The sequence below is a fragment of the Lutra lutra genome, chromosome 14, assembly GCF_902655055.1.
Source record: "Lutra lutra chromosome 14, mLutLut1.2, whole genome shotgun sequence".
Lineage (NCBI taxonomy): Eukaryota > Metazoa > Chordata > Mammalia > Carnivora > Mustelidae > Lutra > Lutra lutra.
In genome coordinates, this window is record NC_062291.1 from 82,839,618 (window position 1) to 82,860,515 (window position 20,898).

The following is a 20,898-nucleotide window of genomic DNA, read 5'->3' on the forward strand; positions in this document are numbered from 1 at the left end:
CAAGGGTTAGATCTAGACCTGCCCCTCCCGGACAGCGAGTCAGGTTGCATTAAACCTCAGCTTCAGAATCTCTGTGCTTTAGGACGACAGTTTCCCACACGACACTCCCGATGTGTCAGCTGTGGCTCCATTCCATGGTGTCTGCCTTCCACGTCTGCCCGGGCTGAGGGAGCAGCCTCTGCCTGGAGGTCACCAGTCACGGTGGCTGGGGGCAAAGGGCAGGCCACCCTGTTTCTAGAAGCTTCCACCCAGAATGATACATTTTACTCCTGCTTCTGCTTCCTTGCTCAAAGCAAGTCCTACGGTCATGTCTGAGTTTGACAGGGCAGGGGGAATGGGACCCTTGTTCTGTCCCCAAATTGTCCCCCAATATTTGGGGAACAATATTCTCATCTTCCACAGGTGGTGTGAGGGGACTGGGCCTGAGCATTTCCAATAACAAAGATGGGAAGATGGGGGGTGGAGAGAGGAGGAGAGACTCAGCAGGGGCATCAGGTGGTGGCCAAGTAGAGATGTCAGGGAGCAGCAGCTGGGCAAGACTGGCCTAGGGGATAGTCCCCAGCAGGAGGCTGGATTGGAACTGGGGGCGGAGGGAGCATAGAGAGAGAGGGCAAGTCTGGCAACTGGGTCTTTAGGCGTTCTAGTATTGAGTTTCTTAGGTTCCATGTTTGTTCAGCTGCCACATCAAATATTTGCTTAGGGACTAATAACAAAAATACAGGAGTGTGTTAGACTTTCATAGGCTCTGATCTACTGTGGAAAAGTCCCAAGATTGTCTCATTCATTTAGGTACCATGCCTGGGCCATGGGAACTTGCATTTTCTTTTCTTTCCTTTTTTTTTTTTTTTTTTTTAAAGATTTTATTTATTTATTTGACAGAGAGAGATCACAAGTAGGCAGAGAGGCAGGCAGAGAGAGAGGGGAGAAGCAGGCTCCCTGCTGAGCAGAGAGCCCAATGTGGGGCTCGATCCCAGGACACCGGAATCATGACCCGAGCTGAAGGCAGAGGCCCTAACCCACTGAGCCACCCAGGCGCCCCTGACTTCTGTCTTCTGAACAGTCGTGTGATTCCTCTTTCCAGGGGGGTGAAGGTGCTGCTTGCTTCAGCAAGACCAGAGGATACTTAGCAACACTGGACTTCACTAGGGCACTCTGGTTTCATGGTGGTCTGAAAGGACGCTAGGTCTTTGACACCTGACACTGAACTCCATTGAAGCTTGGATATGATACTCAAGTTTTGCTCCTCAAAATCTTTTCAGAAGCCACAAATCCAGGGCTCGGTCTCTACGAGTCCCATAACAATAGATACGGACGCGCACTCACATAACAAGGAAATCTACCTACTCTTGAACCCACTTTGGGCTAGGTGGATCTATTTTCGCTGGTGATGATAATGATTTTTAAAACCATGTAGTTTTACTGAGTACTTATTTTGGTTTCAGAGCTTTGCTTTTGTGGTAAATATATTTATATTGACTTCTAACCATCTGTTTTCTTGGTTTCTTAACTCAGATGTTTTTCTTAATGCCAATGGTATCATTTCTTCATTGTCTTTGTGCTGGTTTCTTCTTTGCGGATGATGTGATGTATCAGTTAGTATCTGTTATCTCTTGCTGCATAACAAACCACCCCCAAACTTAGTAGTGCTTAAAGCAAAAAAAAAAAAAAAAAAAAAAAAAGTCCTGTGTTTTCTCATGACTCTGCAACTGGGGCAGGGTGGGAAAGGATGGATGTGTGACTTGTCCTTTGCACTCAGGGTACCCTCCATCTAGGGTGAGAGACTGACAGCAGCCGAGGTGGGATCATACAGGAAGTACACAGCATTCACACATTGCTTCCTCCTGCTCTTAGCGACTTTCAGAGCGTGCTGATTTGATCACCAGGTTTCCTGATCGTGCGTGTCTCCTCCCTTCTAGGGGATACGCAACAAAGCATGTTGTGGAAGGTCTGGAACCACGAACACTGTACAAATTCCGACTGAAAGTCACCAGTCCCTCTGGAGAATATGAGTACAGCCCAGTGGTCTCCGTATCTACAACCAGTGAGTATACAAACACCACACTCCTTTATCCAGAGATCAATGAAGACAAAGAACCATATGGAGGTACAAGTACCCTGCCTTTTGCTGAGCCTTTCTGGAAGCAGAAAGCCTTCTATTTTTAAAAAAATTTTATTTATTTATTTGAGAGAGAGAGAGCATGCATGAGCACGCAGGAGAGGGAGAAGCAGACTCCCTGCTGAGCGCAGAGCCTGATGTGGGGCTCAATCCCAGGACTCTAAGAGCATGACCTGAACTGAAGGCAGGCGCTTAATGGAGCGAGCCACTCAGGTGCCCTGAAACGCTTCCAGTTTCAGAGACTCTGCTGCAACTGTTTACTGGCTCGTCCAGGCCGCAGCAGGAGGGAAGTCTGTGCTTTAACAGACGGGGAGAGCTGTGCTGGGGCCGGCCCCACCCTGGGAGTGCACATTCAGGACTAAAGTTACAAAAGGGTAGAGTCGCCTTTCCTAGGAAGCGGGCAGGGGGTGTGGGCCGAGAAACAGTCTGCCCGTTCAGCTGTGCCTCGGGTGACAAGGCCTAGAAAGCATTTTGTCCCTTTTGAACCACCTCAGTTTTCTGTCTTGACACATGAATCGGATTCTGGTGGGGCCTGTGAGTGAGGAAGCATGAACACCAGCCAACACACACACACACACACACACACACACACACACCCCACACACCCACACCCCCCCACACACACACCCCACCCCACCCCCCCACACCACACACACACACACACCCCACCCCACCCCCCCACACCACACACACACACACCCACACCCCCCCACACACACACCCCACCCCACCCCCCCACACCACACACACACACACACCCCACCCCACCCCCCCACACCACACACACACACACACACACACACACACACACCCAAGGAGCTGGCCACGCTGCCTCTGACCTTGCGTGTCCTTCTCCCGGTCCCACCTGAGGGTGCAGATATTTTCTGTGATCGGTATTTTGGTGTTTTAAAGATGTGTGTGTATCTAGAATGTGGTAAAGATTAAAATGGTCAGAAACGCTCTTTGTGGCTCGCTTGCTGAGAGCACAAACGTCTCTTCTCAGTTGCACAATGAAGTCTTCCTCCTGTGAGTAAAAGTCATTTTAAAGTTTTAGTCCCTGTTGCGTACGGCGTGTGCGGGTATAACACACACATATACATACATGAACAAAACATACACTTTTCCTTCTGTGGCTTTCAATTGTGTCCTTTATGCGTTTATTTGGAGAATTTTTTTTATTTAAATTCAATTATCCAACTTACAGTACATCATTGGTTTCAGATTTCACGTTCAATAACTGACCAGTTGTGTGGAACACCCAGTGGCCATCACCTTACGTGCCTCCTTGATGCCCATCGCCCGGTAACCCCATCCCTCCTCCCCCTGCCCTCCAGCAGCCCTCGGTTTGTTTCTTAGCGTTAAAAGCCTCTCAAGGTTTTTCTCTGGATTTTTATGTGGCTTAAAGATGATTAAGGCTTTGAGTTATCATCTCTTAGTTTGCAGACAGGGCACTGGGGAGTTGGGTCTTAGTTTGGCAAACTGAGAATTCAGTGACAGCTGGGAGGGGTGTCCCTGTCCCAAGGTGCTCCGCTCTCTGCAAAGACGCATAATTTCAGAGGAGACTTTCTGAGTGCAATGGTCAGTTACAGTGATGCGGGTCAGGCGGGAGGGCTTGTCCTTCCTGTGGTGGCGGTGAAAGCATTTCCTTCCTCTGGGAGACCAGGAGCTCTGGAGCTTTTAGGGGGAAAAGGCAGAGCGGTGGAGTATGAGTTGGTCTCCTCTGTGTTGAGGGCAGGCATGGAGAAAGGAGGAGCAGGGGCAGGAGAAGAGTCGGCAAAGGGGAACCCAGTGTTTGAATAGACTCTCTAGGGGACGCTGGCCACTGTGTTCCCTCCTGTCCCACCGGCCCCAGCCAGCCACAGGCCCCTCCTGCACTCCTCTGCTTTTGCCTCTTTTCTCTGGAGTGTCCCACCTCGGAGCCCCCTCTTCCCAGTGCCCCTTCCCCTCCTCTGCCTGCCACTGTCCAGGCAGAGCTCTGCTTGGGGGTGGTCCCTTGTGCCTCTGCCAGTACCCAGCTGGGTCTCACCCGCTCTGATAGCACCCAGCCCATCTTATTTTATGTATCCTTCATCTTCTTGCCTCCCACCGACTTGTGTGCTTCCAAAGTGGAGGATGTGATGGGTCAGTCATGTCTGGTGTAGAAGATCACAGTGCATGGGTGGACAGATGGGGAATGGAAAGGTCCAGAGGCAGAATTAGGATGAGGAGGGAAACACTGATCTTTTCAGCTTGTACTCCCGTCTGTGGGGAGATGCACGTGTATCCTACAGGCTGGGGAGCATCACCTTGACCTGCATGGGGAAGGCAAACAGGATGCAGAGCCAGCCACGGTGAGCCTCTGCTCGCCACTGACATCTTTGCTCCTGCCACATCCACGCCAGGGCAGAGGCTGCAGGACCCTCTGGCCAGAGCTGATGTGGCGCTCGCCTACCATTCAGAGCTCTTCGGGAAGGCAGAAACCATCATAGGTTTCCATCAGCTGGCTGGGACGGTGCTGACTTCCTGCTGAGCTGGCTTCCCAGAGGCAGCCATGGAGAGGTGGTCTAGGGTCCAGAGCATTTGTCCCTGCAGCCCGTGGCTTCCGTGGGTCAGTAGACCAGACCTCCTGCAAGGACCAGGGTGTGATGGAGACGTGGTTCCTGATGTTGATCTGCATACCAGGCTTCCTGCTCCTTTCATGGTCTGGTCACAGCGCTGGGCTGCAGTGGGCAGGACTCTCAGACTTGGGGGGGGGGCGCTCTCCTGCTGGCTGCTGCTCCCTGACACTATTATTCTATTTATAATACCCAAAGCAGACTCCCTTAAGGAGGTAGATCATGCTAAACAAAGAATTAAAAATGTGCATATTTTCCAAAACAAGTAAAAAATGCTCCTGTGGGTTGATCACTTGCATTCAGTTTGAAAGTGTTTATAATGAATCCCGAGAGCATGTACTTTGTTTGAATAAAGGATGCTCAGCTTTTTTTAAAATTATTTTTTTAATTCCAGGTAAAGTACACAAGACTCTTGCTTAAATGAGGCATGCAATTTTAATCAGTTGGGCCCTTAAAAAGAGAAAAGCAGCTGCTGCTTGTTAATTGGCAAATCTCTCCTCCAATGAGCTCATCATTTATTCACTGCTTCTAACAGAGACCTGAATTTCGCCCAGAAAGGTGTTACTGCCATAGTAGAATATCTGCGGGCACATCTGCCACTAAATGACCCTCTTACAGAACAGGGTGATGGCTTTTCCCTCCTCCTGGGTGTCCCCTCTCCTGGCCCTGCCTGATGAGTTCCTTCCAGTGCGGCGCTAGGACAGGGGGGCGGTGGGGGGCACTTGCAGACGTCCTCCCTGCGGGCGGCATTGATTCAGCATTAACATCAGCCAAACAAACCCACAGAGGCACAGCCTCCCTTCTTTGTATTCGGCTGTACTTACGGATGGCGATCCCTTGGGCCAGGCCCACCATGTCTTGGAGGATTCAGGGGTAGGAGGAGTGGAACATGGCTCACCCTGGAATTTCCTCTCTCTGTGACTCTTGCCTGTAGTGGGAGAAAGAGCTACTCTGCTCTGTTCTGCAAACAGGACCCTTTCAGTTATTCCTCGTCCGGTTCATATAAACGGAGACTTTTGCAAGCCCGGGTTGATCCGCGTCTGGTCTGGTGCTAATCCCCAGGACTCTTTGCCTTCCCGGCAGTGGTCTGAGTGGGGTTAATGAGTCAGTGCTGAGAAAGAGCATCTATGCCCCGAACGAGAAGTATCGCCTCCTTGTGCGGAAAGTCCGCAAACAAGGAACGGTTAGCCACGGCGCTGTGCCCCTTCCCTTCTGTGAGGGCTCCTTTTGTTCTGAGTAAGTTATGAGGGCTCTGATCGCCTCTTGCAGAAGCTGAAATCGGGCAATATATTCATTTCAGTGATGTCCCACCATCAAAATACCCTGGTCTTTGCTGCGCACCGTCCTCACGCCTCTAAGCGCGAAAGGAACTTCTTTGATTTTCTCATATTTGCACGCAGCAGGGCTTCCTGGGTGGGAGGGACCAGGAAGTGCCCCCGCCCCGCAGGAGACCGACGACGCTGTAGGCCGAGGTGGGCCAGAGCGGAAACACGTGGGGCTGCTGCACGTGCTTTTAGAACTTTGTTTAGAATCTTAAGAAGTTTGCGCTTTTCTGAAACATTTTAGGCTTTGGCATACCCTTTCGTTTACCACTTTGTTCCGGGGGAGCATGTTTATTTATTGAAGAAGTCTGCTTATTTTCAGAGTTTAATAAGGTTGGAAGCACATGATGAGTTGGCCGGCTACCTCAGCATGGCGGGGGGCCGTGCGAAGGCCTCGTGAGCTCTGACGTTGCCCACGTCTCCCTACTTGGTCTCAGACAACTCACTCTGCCTTCCTGGCTCTCTTCTGTGGTCTGGAGAATTAAAAAAAAAAAAAAGGATTGTGTAGAGTCCTAGATAGAGCTTAATGAATAAGTTTTGAGTTAGGATGTCCTATTTTAAAATTTAGTAGAAATAGGATGAGCTTCCTATGTTCTTCTAGATGATTCTATGCAAATTAGTTGTTTTTGTAATTTTGGTGGCAGTTGAAGTTTGTGAGTCACAAGAGGCAGCTGGCTGGGGGTATGTACCACCACCATCCCACTCTTCCCCTCCTTTCCGGAAGGGAGAAGGAAGGGAAACTTTCCATGGGTTTAGTTTGTCCACCAAAGCAGGGATGCGTCACCCAACACATCATTTTAAGTCCATACTGCTCTAGCCCAGGGCTTCTCAGCCTTGGTCCGTTGATGTTTGGGGGCTGGATAATTCTCATTGTGTGCAGGTGAGATCATCAGTATCCCAGGCCTCTACCCACCAGACGCCAGTAGCACCAACCCTTAAGGTGCAACAACCAAAAAGATCTCCAGGTTTTACCAAATGTCCTCTTGGTGGTGGTGGTGTTGGGGTGGGGGGCCGTTCCCTTCTGTAGCCCCCAGTGGAACCACCAGGCTAGGCGTGCTCTTCCTTGGAAGGCCAGGGACAGAGGGGGGCCTTGCCCTTTGATGGTTTATTGTGATACTTTTCTTTGAAGCTTTTGGTTTAAAACTATGTGTGGAAAGATGAAGAGGAAGTACGGTGTGGCTAAAAAGTGTTCAGGAGATTGGCAAGCACTAGCAGACAAAATTGGTATTTCAAAAACAGTTTTCACTTGGCTTTATTTTTTTTTTTTTTTACCAGAAGAACAAGGGTATCAGCTAGAGGTCATTCTGCTAGTGATCAATACACTCTTCTGCCTCACCTGCCCCGGTTTCCCAGTTCATAATGTGCCTAGTTAAAATCTTCCAAGGAAACGAGTAGAGAAGGGGCTCCGGGGCCCAGGAGTTCTCCCTAGCGGAATTTGCTGACCGGGATGGGTACTGAGTTTACAATCCCCAGTTCCAGTGAGCTCCATGGGCTCAACCCAGAGAGTTTTTCTACTGCAGGTGCAGGAAGAGGGAAGTTTTCTCCCCACCTGGTGGGGCCAGCCAGGGGATCTCTGGAGGCCAGCCTGGTGGAGGGTGATGAAGGGGTGGGTGAGCCCCAGGAGTCATTCTTGGGGCAAATGCGGGAGGACAGGTAGGAGATGGGTGTTTTCTTTCAGGGTTTTAGATGATGACAGGTTCGAAGCTGGTGCTACTGTGTAAATAGCAAAGGAGAGGAACACACTGGTCTTTTTCTCTCTGGACCCTCAGGGTCAAGACTGGGCATGCGAGTGACTTAATAAACGTTTGAGTGAATGGAAGAGACCTTGGAGCTGACTGGAACTGGGGATTGTAAACTCAGTACCCATCCGGGTCAGCGAGGTCGGCTCAGGTGTGAGGGGCGGGGTGTGACAACGGTGGGGACAAGGACAGTGGCCGCTGCCCTTCCCATGTCCTCCATAGAGGACGCGTGTTGGATATTCAGGACATGCCAGGTGCTCTGCTAAGTGCTTCGCGTGTGTTCCATTTTCGCCAAACCATTCAAGCAACGAGAAACACAGAGTGTGTGAAGCAAGCCCTGGAAGACAGGCTTCTCTCACTTGGCCGTTTATTGTCACACTCTGCACCTTTCTGCACTTCTGTCTTCCTCGAGGACCTAACGTTCCCCCCACGCAACGGGACGCCCTCCCTTCTGCCCCACTTCCCCTTGTTCCTGGAGTCGTTTGCAGGCTTCCCCTCCTGGCTCCTCTCTGCCTGGCAGGCTCTCCCCCGTCATCGCGCTTTCTCACGGTGCTCCCCCTCTGTGAACGAGCCCCTTCTGCGCCCCGGCCCCCCAGCAACTCCGGGGAGACCAGGCCAACGTGAATGTTATATCCCTGGGAAGCACTGAAATTTTGGATGTCAAATGTTACAGCAATTTATTTTTTGTCGTTTGTTCAAGTAGTTTAGAGACGCTTTGGCAAACAAAACCAGCATGTTGCGACGATCGTGGGGCTTTTCCTTGCTTGTAAGAGACATTTAGTAAGTCTTAGGAAATCTGGAAGGATTATTTTCACCTATCAAAATACCATGCACAAAGCAGTGCTTTTATAACTTGAGAATGTCCCAAGTCCTTAGGACAATCTTAATGTTCTTAATATATGGAAACAAGGCCTTTCTCAGTAAAAGAAGTGGAATAGGAAATGTAAGCCACACTTCTTGGAATAGCCAAGTGCCTTCTTGGAGGGGAACGTGAACACCCGCTCAAGGCTGCGGGAGGCGCGTATCTGGAACGAATATTCTCTCATTCGACTTTGGCGACTGTTTTCCATCTTTCTTCAGGAGAACCCATAAGCAGTGAGCACTTTCACCGAGCGGTCAATGTGAATGATGAAGATTTGCTGGTTCGAATACTTCAAGGAGGGTGAGAGAACTCTGCCTTAAAATTAAAAAGTTTTTAATGCCCAGCAAATACATAGAATTGCACTTAACTTTATTTCCCCTCCATTTTCCATACCTTTGAAATTGCTCCAAAATAGATCTCCAGTGACTGGTGGGAGTTCAGCAGAGTCAATAAAGATGACCTCTGAGCCCCATGTAAATGCTAGATTTTGTAAATATCTAATGAAAATTGAAAATGAAAATGAGAAGTCTGGGTATCTGCTTTTCTTCCCAGAAATAATTCCTGACTCTTGCTTATATGCCATAGGCAAATTTCACCCCTAAGTGCCCACATCTACCTAGGGAATCATTAAATCTGCTGTTTCTGATTCAAGAAGTCGGTAAAACACCAGAAGAAAAGTAGCAAATACATTTGCAGCCATGGGATATTTGATAATGAAAGGTGAACAATGTTACATAGATTCTTTTTGAATCCGTAGTTTTGAGGACCTTAGAAGACCAGTCATTTTGCAAACAGGGCCCTTAAGTTGGAGGAGAGAAGGACCCCACAAAAAACCAAGGCTTCTGAGCTGGTATTGAAGAGCTCTGCTTTGTTCCTCCAGTAGCCTCCAGGGAGAAATGCAGGCCTCCCCCAGCCCAGACTCTTGGTGGAGCGGAGTGTGGGAGTGCCGGCACCCCTCTGTTCTAGAAGGCGGTGGTGCCCGTCCCAGTGTTTCCACTGCTTACATGGTGGTTTTGAGTTGAACGGAGAGCTGGTTTTAAGCGAAACTAGAGCAATTTCCCTTCCTGTGAATTCGAATCCTTGAAAAATATTAGGCAGGGTGGTTTAAGACAACAGAAACTTAATGGCCCAGAAGAAATGGGAATTTTTGGGGAGAATAAATTGTTTTAGTCACCTGTGTCCTGCAAGAGACCTCCGCTGTGACTGCGGAGAGCCACGCGGAGCATCTTAATCTCTTTTTTCTGTGTTTTTCCCCCAAGAAATGTTAAGGTTGATGTTCCCAATAAGTTTGGCTTTACTGCTCTGATGGTCGCTGCCCAGAAAGGTTATACCAGGTAGGCTTCCTCCTCTCATATCTCTGAGTGGCTGAACTTTTCCCTTCTCCCAAAGGCTCCGGTCAGAACATGGATGGGAGGGAAAAAGGTGTGGGCAGGAGTCCCCTTCTTCTTGCTTCCCAAAACTCTACCACGTGTGGGCTGCCCCCAAACTCGGCTGTTTGCAGCCTGAAGTTCTATACCACACAGGAGAGAATGTAAACGTGCAGAATCCTATGGTGAGGAAGAGAGGTAGCCACTAAATTCTATTTTACAGTATATTTTATATGTCCCAGAAAACTGGTTATTGGAATAGGAGTGTCTTTAAAAAAAGAAAGAGGGAAGGATATTAATTCTGGAAAACAAACTTCCCCAAGAGGTTGCTAAGATAATTTTCCCCGATACACTCTATTATCTCTATGCCACACAGAGGCATACGCACTAGTGGCTTATTTTATGACCATATTTATATTTAACTACTAAAGTACCATTTTGGAAAAAAGACCTATATTTTATTAAATACTGCCATCTGAAAATATATTTAAAATGGCCACTAAAGTGACAGCAAATTAGCTTGACAATACAATGTGTTTCATGTGATATAATTTGTTTCCAATGAATAATTCATGTGAGGAAGAAGCCCTCCCGCCAACCTTTTTTTTTTGGCGTTGAAGAGGTAGTTTTCTGGTTTAATAATGTCCTTTGAAGCCAGCCGGCCTCTGAAGGTAGAAAAGGAAGTGTGGAGATGTGTCTGAAATGTACTGCTGTGTGCGCCCGCATTACCGTGGGTTCCTACCCATCAAAGCTGCGTCTCCAGTGACCTTCCGATTTGTCTCCTGCAGGCTTGTGAAAATTCTCGTTTCTAATGGCACAGACGTGAATCTGAAGAACGGAAGTGGCAAGGACAGGTGGGTGGTGGGATATGCCCCGAAACGTCCCCCTACTTCGGTTACCAGGTTTGTGCCCAGACGCTTTTTGATTTAACCCAAATATTTGCAGCAGCTTCCTTTGCCAGGGCTGTATCCCAAAGGAAAGAGGTCGATGAACAAAGCCTGGCTTATTCGTTCGTTCTCATATTCCTTCCCGCGTCGGAATGAAGTGGGCTATACCTTGTGCAGCCGCCACTTGCCCTCGCTCAGCGCCCGGCACATGCTAAGCGCTCAGTGACTGGTAGCCGTGATGGTAGCCATCGCCAGGGCCGTGCTGGGCATTTGGCTGTGCCTGTGACACTTGGGGCCCCCTCCAGGGATCTCCTTACACTTTGCCTTACTCTCTAACCAAGCCTCTTAGGGGTTCCCAAAGAAGCACAAAGCAGTAATGATGAAAGCTGCGGCCCAAGAACTTCCCGTGGTGGAGGCGTGGAGCGCCACATGGGAGAAACCGACAGAAAGAGCATGATACTTGGAAACTCTATTCAGACAGATGAAAGAATGCTCTACAAAGACTTAAAAATGATCAGTATTCTAGTAAAAAACCCTATACAATAAAATGGACTAATTTCTTATAAATCTAAGGAAAAAAAATCAATTTAGAAATAATACATGGCCACGGTTATAGAGAAAATCTTTTGGAAGTTTAGGAAGAAAAACATAGAATTTTGGAAGGGTACCTAATAGTGCCTAATAGTGGTGATAGCAGAAACCTAAACATAGAAAGTGGTACACTGCGTCTACACCAGTACATGTGATAATTTCACTGAAATTATCTTTTCGATGGTACATTTTCTGGGAAAATGTAAATCCCCAAAACCAGCCCAAGACACAGAAAATCTGAAACAACCAATATCCGTGCAAGCACAACCAATATCTGTGCAAGCAGTTAGAAAACTTAGGAAGGGATTATGAAACAGACTCGTGGCAGGACTGTTGTGCCCATGTGCTTGGGAGGAGTGTAGGTAAAGACTATAGATAACTTACTTAGCAGAGGGGTAGTTGAACCATCACCAAGCATAACCTTACTGCTGAAGTCTGATCGAGAAAGAAAGCTCTTCGAATGTTCTTATGTGTGCAGATAGTTACGTCCCTTCCATCCTAACTCAGGGGGTCATGCAGGATGTAAGGATGTCTAGAGTAGGACATTTCTCAATGCAGTAGACCAAAGGTGAAAACCTATATATGTGCAGAGGCATAACAGAAATTTGGTATAACTGCACACCTTTCACTAGTTAAAATATCTTTACTCTTTTAAAGTGCAGGATGCTTTCAGTCCTGGGGACAGCCTCTGGGGATAGGAGCACCAGCCTGTGGTGATGGAGGGAGTCCTTTGATTGCATCATAAAAGCTTAGTTATCATCTCAGACCACCAGCCGTCATTCCTAGTGTTGACAGATGGCTTTGAAAAGTTAGTAATGAAACCTGTAGGAGTAGGTGAGAGCCATATAGCTCGATGTCAAATCCAGACCCTGTGGTCAGGTCGTATGACCTTGGGCAGTCACTTAACCTCTGTGTGCTTTATCTACGCGGTAAGGATGATAGAAGTCCTTACAGAATTGTGAGTGTTTAACAAGTCACTACAAGAAAAGTGAGTAAAACCAGTGCCTGGCATGTTTTCTTGTTTTGTCACTTCATGACTGGTATTTTGAAAGATTTTTTTTTTTTATTCGACAGACAGAGATCACAAGTAGGCAGAGAGGCAGGCAGAGAGAGAGAGAGGAGGAAGCAGGCTCCCTGCCGAGCAGAGAGCCTGAGATCATGACCTGAGCCGAAGGCAGAGGCTTTACCCACTGAGCCACCCAGGTGCCCCGTGACTGGTATTTCGGAGTGCTGGTCAGCCTGGTGAGAGATGAAATGTATGAGGCCTGGCTCCTTTCTTGCAGTGTCCAAGTGAGTCAGCTTTCCAATACTCGGACTTAATAAGGAAATTTAGTAAAGTGGCCAGCTACTATTTAACAAATTTTTTTTTTCTTAAATAACAGCAGTATTCAGTTAATAAGTATATTGAGGGAAATAAAATAAATATCTAATGGAAGTGAGAAATTTGTATTAAAAAATCCTATAAAAATGAGATTAGAAGGTTTAAAAGAATGGCATATGCCATACCTATATCATATGCCAGAATGGCAAGATCGAAGACTGCAAAATTTTCAGTTTTTCCTAAATGAATATATAGACCAGCATAGCCTCAAATGGAATTATTCTTGGGAGGCTGTCAAAATGATTTTGTGATTTACCTGGAAGAACCAAGGGATGACACCATCTATTAACTTTGTTGAAGAGAAATGTGGAAAGACTTTTGACAGTCATTAAAATGCCTTATAAAGTTTTAGTAATTAATGTAGTATGAGACCAGTACAAATAATTGAAAAAAAAATCTATGGAATGAACTAGAAATAGTTCTCCATATACGTCAGAACATAGTACGCGACGATGGGAGCAACACAAACTAATAAGTATTGGAAGGAAAAAAAAGTTAAGTTCTGGGCTTGTATGGCATGCATCAAAATAAATTCTGGATGAATTAAGAATTAAATAGAAAAGACAGAACCAGAGAAACCACAGCATATGTCTGTCTGGTCTTCTAACAAGAAAGGCAGAATCACTGAAATAAATCACTAAGGAGAAGATTAAAAGTACATAACACGTTTTTAAAAATTAATTATGAAGTAAAGGGTAGCCTGGGGAGAGATTTGCAAATATATTATAGATAAATGACTGGCGTATTTAATGTGGGGGTGGGTGCGTGTACCCTCCCCACAAGATACAGAGTAGAAATGAGCAGGTTACATGAAGACAATTCATAGCAGAATAAATTAAAAAGTTAATATGCAAAATGCCAGTAATACTTACTGTCCTATTGTGAATTAAAAGAGGATAGTAGCGTTGGTATAGTGAGTAACAGGGACCCTTACTGGTGCAGTCGATACAATTGTAAATGGACATAAAGGCTCTGGAAAGCAATGCATCTAACGGGAGCCTCACGTTTGCCCTAAGCATTTGGCAGTCTGCATGGGAAGAAAGCACCACAAAGCCTGGCCGGCGAAGGGCTGCGTTTGCTCTTTTCTGGGAGCCTCCGAGACCTGCAGGCCTCGTAAGGATCCAGAGATGCAGTTCCAGAGATGCGGGCCTCCGCTTCCACTCCAGGCGCCCTCAGGGCTGGGCCTCAGAGCTGGACGTCCTGTTGATCGCTCAGAGATTTTGTAGAATTTCCCTGTTGGGAAGACTTCCTTCGGTACTGCCCCCCACCGCTACCCCCCTCCACCTCTGTGTTTTGAGAAGTTCAAACATTTAGAAAAGTCGAAAGAAGAGTACGGTAAATTTCTATGTACTCGCCGCTTAGGTTTGGCCATTGTCAACATTTTGCCCTTTTTGCTTCTCTTTCTATAATTTTTTACTCGCCTTTTTCTCCTTACTTGCCCATTTCAAGGTTAATAGGCATCTGATTCCTCAATATTTCCTTCAGTATTTCAGTGTGCGGTGTGGCCGCTAATCTCTCCTTTGTAAAGATACAGTTTCCTGCTGAAATTAGCAAATAACCTATAGGGCAATCATGGTGTGAATATCCTGTTCTCTGTTAACTTTTACCCAACGATTTTAGCACCCACTGATGGGCCTTACCCAGATCCGTTATTTAACTGGAATTGCCAAAGTGTGATTTTCTAATTCCACAATGTCGTCCGTATTGACTGGCTGGCAGGCTTCGGAGAAAAGGTCTTTCCCTCATCACTCGACAGTGGACTATATTTTCTTCTATAAAGGCAGAGTAAATGTTTTTATTTAAATACAAATATTTAGAGTATGGAATTGGCTTAATACCCATCTATAATAATGTCAAACGAGTATTTTTCTCCCCTCTGCCTTTTTTGAATATCTTCACAGACTCATGGATATTTTAAAATCCAATATTTTACTCAATTTACAGTGATTCCTTTTTAAAATTGAGATGTAATTCACACACTCCTTTAAAATTTGGCCCTTAAAGAACATATTAACGATGATGTGCCATTGTCACTGTGGTCAAATTCCAGAACATTGTCATCAGCCAGAAAGAAGCCCTGTGCTCACCGGCAGGCACTCCCAGTTTCCTCTCTCCCAGCCCCTGGAAACAGCTACCCTGTCAGTTTGTCCCCGCGGATTTGCCTGCTCTGGGCATTTACGTAAACAATCCTACAACGTGTAGCTTTTGTGTCCAGCTTCCTTTGCTTCGCGTGATGTTTTTAGGTTCCTTTATGTTGTGGCATAATATCAGTGACTCTTTCTCCTTTTTAGGGCCAAAGAACATTCCATCGTATGGGATGCCGCATTCTGTTAATCTGTACATCTGTGGGTGGACACGACATTTCATATGAAGAATTTTCATGGCTTTTCCACTCCCATTAGGATTGCTTGGTTTAAACCAGGCAGGGTAAAACAGGGACCGGAGTGTGGTGACTGTACTTAGAGCTGTTGCTGCCCCCTCCGTGTGTTGCAGTCTGATGCTCGCGTGCTACGCGGGCCACCTAGATGTTGTGAAATATCTCCGAAGACACGGCGCGTCCTGGGAGACCAGAGACCTCGGGGGCTGCACGGCTCTGCACTGGGCTGCGGACGGAGGCCACTGCAATGTCATCGACTGGATGATAAAAGACGGCTGTGAGGTACGGGATCTCCCTTCTCAACCACACGTGTCATTAAGACCTTGCGGTGCTGATCCATGGGGTTTAGGAGAAGCAGAGCCTTATGTAGATGCCTTTGATTAGCTGAACTTAGAAATGCTGCAGTAAAGCTCTCTGACTTACTTACCAGTAAGAAGGTTCCTGAAGCCCGGGAAAAGGGTCTTTATAGAGCCGATATGATAGCTGAGGCTTCACATTGTCATGGAGGTTTGTCTTATTAGGACAAAAAGAAACTGCTGAATCCAGACCTGGACCCGATGATGCTTCTGCTTATTTATGCCAGTGTCCATTAGTTCATTATCTCTTCATTCAATCTGTCCACAAAGCTTTACCGAGCACCGGCCATGTACCAGTTGCTAGCTCAGGTCCTGGAGACAGGAGACGTGGAGAACTCTTACAGCCATAGGGCTTCTTACTGCTCTTAGAATGAGACTATTTTTATTCGTGGTTTGCTTTAAAGATTAACCACTACAAAACCCTTCCCAAGAGCAAACTGACCATATCACAAACAGAGCATTTCAGCTCCTTGTGCCTTTACCTTGAAGCAGGCGTGTGGGTAACCCTTCTGGTCTTGTGTTATCAGACAGTGCAGGTTGGACGTAGTGAATAGAACCAGTGTTGTTGGGCTTCTGTAGCTGTTTGAAGATGAGTCAACAGAATTAGCTCAATTATGGTAGCGGCTGATAACTTTGGAGAACTTAAGTTCAAGGCTTGGAAGAAGTTAAATAAAAATTTCAAGGCATGGAAATAAGGAATGGTAAACAAAATGCTCTCCTAATTGAGATTGCCAGATGGTGCAGAGTATGGAGAAATTAAACTGATGACCTGGAAAATAAACTCAAATTGAGAGGAGTCATGTCTCCTGGAAGATGTTAGCAGATTTGTTCTGGCTTGTCTCTGAAGTGTGACTGAAGGAAAGCCTTGCCTTTTGCAATGTGGGGTCCCCCTAGTTGCCACTGCTGTCTGCAGAGGGCTGAAGAAAGGGCCCTTTGAAGGAAAAACCTCAGTAGCTAAGATAATTCCCTTTTATCACATTTTTTTTTTTTCTCTTTTAGAAATATGCTCGAGAAGTGGGAAGGATTAGTATGTGGGCCTCAGTGGTGGGGCGGGGTGGCACCTGCCCTGGGTGGTGATAAGAGCGTGGTTGTCTTGTTTGCTTTATGACGAACTCTGCTCATGCTTTGGTCTCAGTGGAAGTCTGTAGTTACAAATGAAGTTTGACCTTTGCTGAAAGAAGGGCAGGTCTCTGCCATGAGTATTTAAGTTCTGTAATTTTGGAAACAAACTTTCTGGGCTTCAGATACGAGCATGTTTGTTTGTAGGTAAATTCTTTTTTTTTTTTTTTTTTAAATTAAGATATCATGTATTATTTGTTTCAGGGGTACAGGTGAGTGAATCACCAGTCTTACACAATACACAGCACTCCCCATAGCACATACCCTCCCCAATGTCCATCACCCAGCCACCCCATCCCTCCTATTTCCCTCCCTTCCAGCAACCCTCAGCTTGTTTCTTGAGATTAAGAATCTCTTATCGTTTGTCTCCCTCCCCAGTCCCATCTCATTTCATTTTTCCCTCCTTTCCCCCACGGCCCCCCACCCTTGCCTCTCAAATTCCTCATATCAGGGAGATCATATGATAATTGTCTTTCTCAGATTGACTTATTTTGCTCAGCATAATACCCTCTAGTTCTATCCACGTCATTGCAAATGGCAAGATTTCATTTCTTTTGATGGCTGCATTCTATTCCATTGTATATATATACCACATCTTCTTCATTCATTCATCCGTTGATGAACATCTAGGTTCTTTCCAGAGTTTGGCTCTGGTGGACATTGCTGCTATAAACATTTGGGTGCACGTGCCCCTTCGGATCACTACATTTGTATCTTTGGGGTAAATACCCAGTAGTGCGATTGCTGGGTCATAGGGTAACTCTATTTCCAACTTTCTGAGGAACCTCCATGCTGTTTTCCAGAGTAGCTGCACCAGCTTGCGTTCTGTTTGTGGATAAATTTTATCTTAGTTACCACTAAAGATTTCTGTGAGGTCGGTTGGTGGCATACCATGGATGTCAACAGGAGTGCCTCCGTGTTCTCGGCAGAGGGGCCGCCCCGTGTTTGGGTGACGGTAGGAGGGGTCTGGGAGCCAAGCAGGGCACTGTGGCCACCATTCGAGAGTATCACGATTTCCTACTGACAGTGACTGACTGGTGTGGGGAACCGTCTCTATGTTTAACGAGCCACGTGACCTTAGGAAAGGCGTTTGACTTCTCGGAGATTTGGTTTCATCACCGGTAGACCAACAATCAAAGCACCTACCCCATTTAACCCTCAGACCCGAAAGAGAAAATGGGGGTGAAAGTTCACAGAAGACCGCATAAAGCACCCCATAAAACAAGGCGATGATTTTATTATTTAAACACAACGGAGTCTGCTGCTCCGAGCTTATTTGTTATTTGCATGAGAAAGAGCTGCAAATGCTGATGATGTTCAGGGGATAATCTCCTCCGTACAAATAACCTGACCTGTCCCAGGGACTTTGTGGCAGTCCCTAGTTTGTTCCTGCATTCTGGTGTTTTACTGACATGTTTGAGTAATACTCCTATAACAGAATTAGGGGCGCGCGTGTGTGTATATATGTGTGTGCGCGCGCAGGCGCACACACCTATCGCCTTCGGTATCATTCTTCAGGGATCGGTGAGGTCTTTCTTGGAGCGGGGCGGGGCGGGAGGCAACGCTCACATATTCTTATTCTAGAATATGGCTTTTACATGACCTTGAGAGCTCCCAATCCCTGGATTACTGGGAAGTGGCCATCTTATTACTAGTCAGATTGAGTTTGGAGAAGGTACTAGGTTGGCCAACTCTCAGATTGGAATTTATGTTGTAAATCTGGATGCTTAGTGTTGATTCCACCTGTAGTTCTCCTGCTTAAAGTTAATCCATGTTGCTAAGTGTAAGGGTGTGTGTATATGTTATTGTCTTGTTCCAGAAAGGAGTTAAAGCTGCTTACAGAGACACTAATAAGGAAACAAAATAAACTTAAAAAAAAAAAAAAAGGTGATGAAAGTTAGTCGAGAAAATAAGATCTTTAAAAGAAGACTTTATTTATTTGAGAGAGAGTGCACCCACAACAGCCGTGGGGAAGGGGGGCTGAGCAGGGAGCTGGAGGTAGGGCTTAATCGGCTTAATCGCAGGACCCCCAAGATCATGACCTGAGCAGCTTAACCCACTGAGCCCCCCAGGAGCTCCCATCTTTCAACCCTTTGAACAAAATGTAGGTGATGAAGTTGACGGCAGGATGTCCTGGGCCTCTCAGCCCCTGTAAAGTCCTAACAGCTTCTCACCGCACGTGAACGTTAGCTCTGTTCCCTCGAGCCTTCCCAAGTCTCATCCCTTATGGGCTATCCAGCTCAGGGGCATTTGGGCAAGGAAACGTTCCTTTATAAGTTTCTGATGGATATTTTTAAGGAAAAAGACACTGGACTAAGAGCAGCTCTTCCTCTGGCATAAAGGTAGATGCTGTGGACACAGGCTCAGGATGGACCCCCCTCATGAGAGTTTCTGCAGTCTCGGGAAACCAGAGCGTCGCGTCTGTACTGATTGAAGCTGGAGCGGACGTGAACATGAGAGATAAAGATGGAAAGACCCCGCTCATGGTATGCCTCTCTTCAGAACACAGCCTGGCTTTGCGGGATTAAGGTCAGAGCTGCTTCTAGAATTAGGTGATTCTTGTGAATTCAGCTCTGTATGAGCCCTGGGTTTTCGCTGTCTGTATATTCCCCACTAGCCTGTTAATAAAGGCATGATAATGTCACTGCAATATTTTTGTTCTTTTTACAACTGTTTCTTTAAGGATTACTGGCCCCAGTCCCCTGGGCCATTGTAGCAGCCTAAACGATCTGTTCCAACAAAGAACACGCTGCTTTCTTGTGCTGGTCTGGGCTAGCTTTTCTCCTGTCCTTGCAGCGCGGGGGAAGGCGACTCGGCTCCGGTTTCCTTGCACTCAGCGTCGCAGCAGAGCGAGAGCACACGTCTGTCGTGTGAAGTTACAGCGGCCCTGGCTGGCTCTGCCTTCTTGAGAAAGCCTCTGGCTGATTTCCCCAGGCCTGCCACGCATGGGGTCCACCCTGGCTGCCAGCCTCCTCCTCTGTGGGAAGCGCAGACTCGCTCACACCCCACTGTCATTGGTTTTTTAGGTGGCCGTGTTAAATAATCACGAGGAGTTAGTTCAGTTACTTCTCAACAAAGGGGCAGATGCAAGTGTGAAAAATGAGGTAAGGAACTCAATCTTTATCTAAAGCCTTTCCCCAGAGAAGAAAGAAAGAAAAAAAAAATATATATATATAGAGAGAGAGAGAATATTGTATTGCATATAATTGTATATAATTGTATGTAATTGTATTTTTATATACATATAATTTTTGTTTTCCCTTTCAGTTCGGCAAAGGTGTCCTAGAAATGGCCAGAGTTTTTGACAGACAGGTTGGGGTGTTCTTTCTGATTCTCTAGGCTAACTTTGTGGTACTTTAAAGAACCGCAAACCTGGGATGACGTTCACCTGTTTTTGTTTATCCAGAACGTGGTCTCCTTATTAGAAGAAAGGAAAAGAACCCAAATGACCAAGAAGTAGTCTGTCTGCTGACCGGGGCGGCGCTACTGATTTCGAAAGCCCAAGCGAAACACGGTCAAAACGCAGCCGTTGAGCTAGGGACTAAATCCCGCATCTTTGGGGGCCATACATTTGCTTATTTATTTAGTTGAAGATTCGGTGACTTTTGTAATGTACAACTGTTCCCACTTTGAAATACATTTTTTTTTTTTTTTAACCTAAGCACGTGTGCCTGTGGTGTCATCCTTGGGCGTCTGCCGCGTGGGGATGTTTTCTTGCCCTTGTGCCTTTTGCAGTTAGACACGAAACCAAATATTTATGTATTGGAGCTGCACAGACACGGGTCCCCCGCTTCCCGCTCCTGCCCCCCCCCACCCCGAGCTGTCCTCCGAGCCCGTCCAGGACCTTGTGGGAATTCTTCCCCTCATGTGTTCTCAATTACAACCTCTGCTCTCGACTTCAGGCCTTCCAGGCCGGTGTTCCCTTCTGGAGGGATGCTCCTGGAAGCCCAGGAGGCCTCGTGAAAAGGTTTCTCCTCAGCTGTTGGCCTCACATCAAAGTGAAAAACAAAACAAACAAAGTATTTCAAGACTCTGATTCCGCTCTGTTAGAGGAGTCTGGTGGAGGGTCAGTCTTTCTAGAACAGACCTGAGAATGTGTTTGCATATCCTTATGACAAAGGAAGACCCAGCCTGCTGGCACGCTGACGACTGTGCCAAAGAGAAGTATATTACATTAGCCTGCAGAG

At 46.8% G+C, this 20,898-nt stretch overlaps 1 protein-coding gene across 1 annotated transcript in view; it reads left to right on the plus strand.

The window, feature by feature from the left end:
- Positions 1-20,601, plus strand: part of FANK1 (fibronectin type III and ankyrin repeat domains 1) — a 96,438-nt gene extending 75,837 nt beyond the window's left edge. The window contains exons 3-11 of the mRNA XM_047702947.1: positions 1,917-2,041; positions 8,852-8,933; positions 9,893-9,967; positions 10,789-10,854; positions 15,353-15,518; positions 19,054-19,197; positions 19,738-19,815; positions 19,979-20,023; positions 20,118-20,601. Coding sequence (XP_047558903.1) covers positions 1,917-2,041; positions 8,852-8,933; positions 9,893-9,967; positions 10,789-10,854; positions 15,353-15,518; positions 19,054-19,197; positions 19,738-19,815; positions 19,979-20,023; positions 20,118-20,171 — 835 coding nt within the window. The 3' untranslated portion in view covers positions 20,172-20,601. The remainder of the gene's footprint in view (positions 1-1,916; positions 2,042-8,851; positions 8,934-9,892; positions 9,968-10,788; positions 10,855-15,352; positions 15,519-19,053; positions 19,198-19,737; positions 19,816-19,978; positions 20,024-20,117) is intronic.
- The last annotated feature ends 297 nt before the right edge of the window (positions 20,602-20,898 follow it).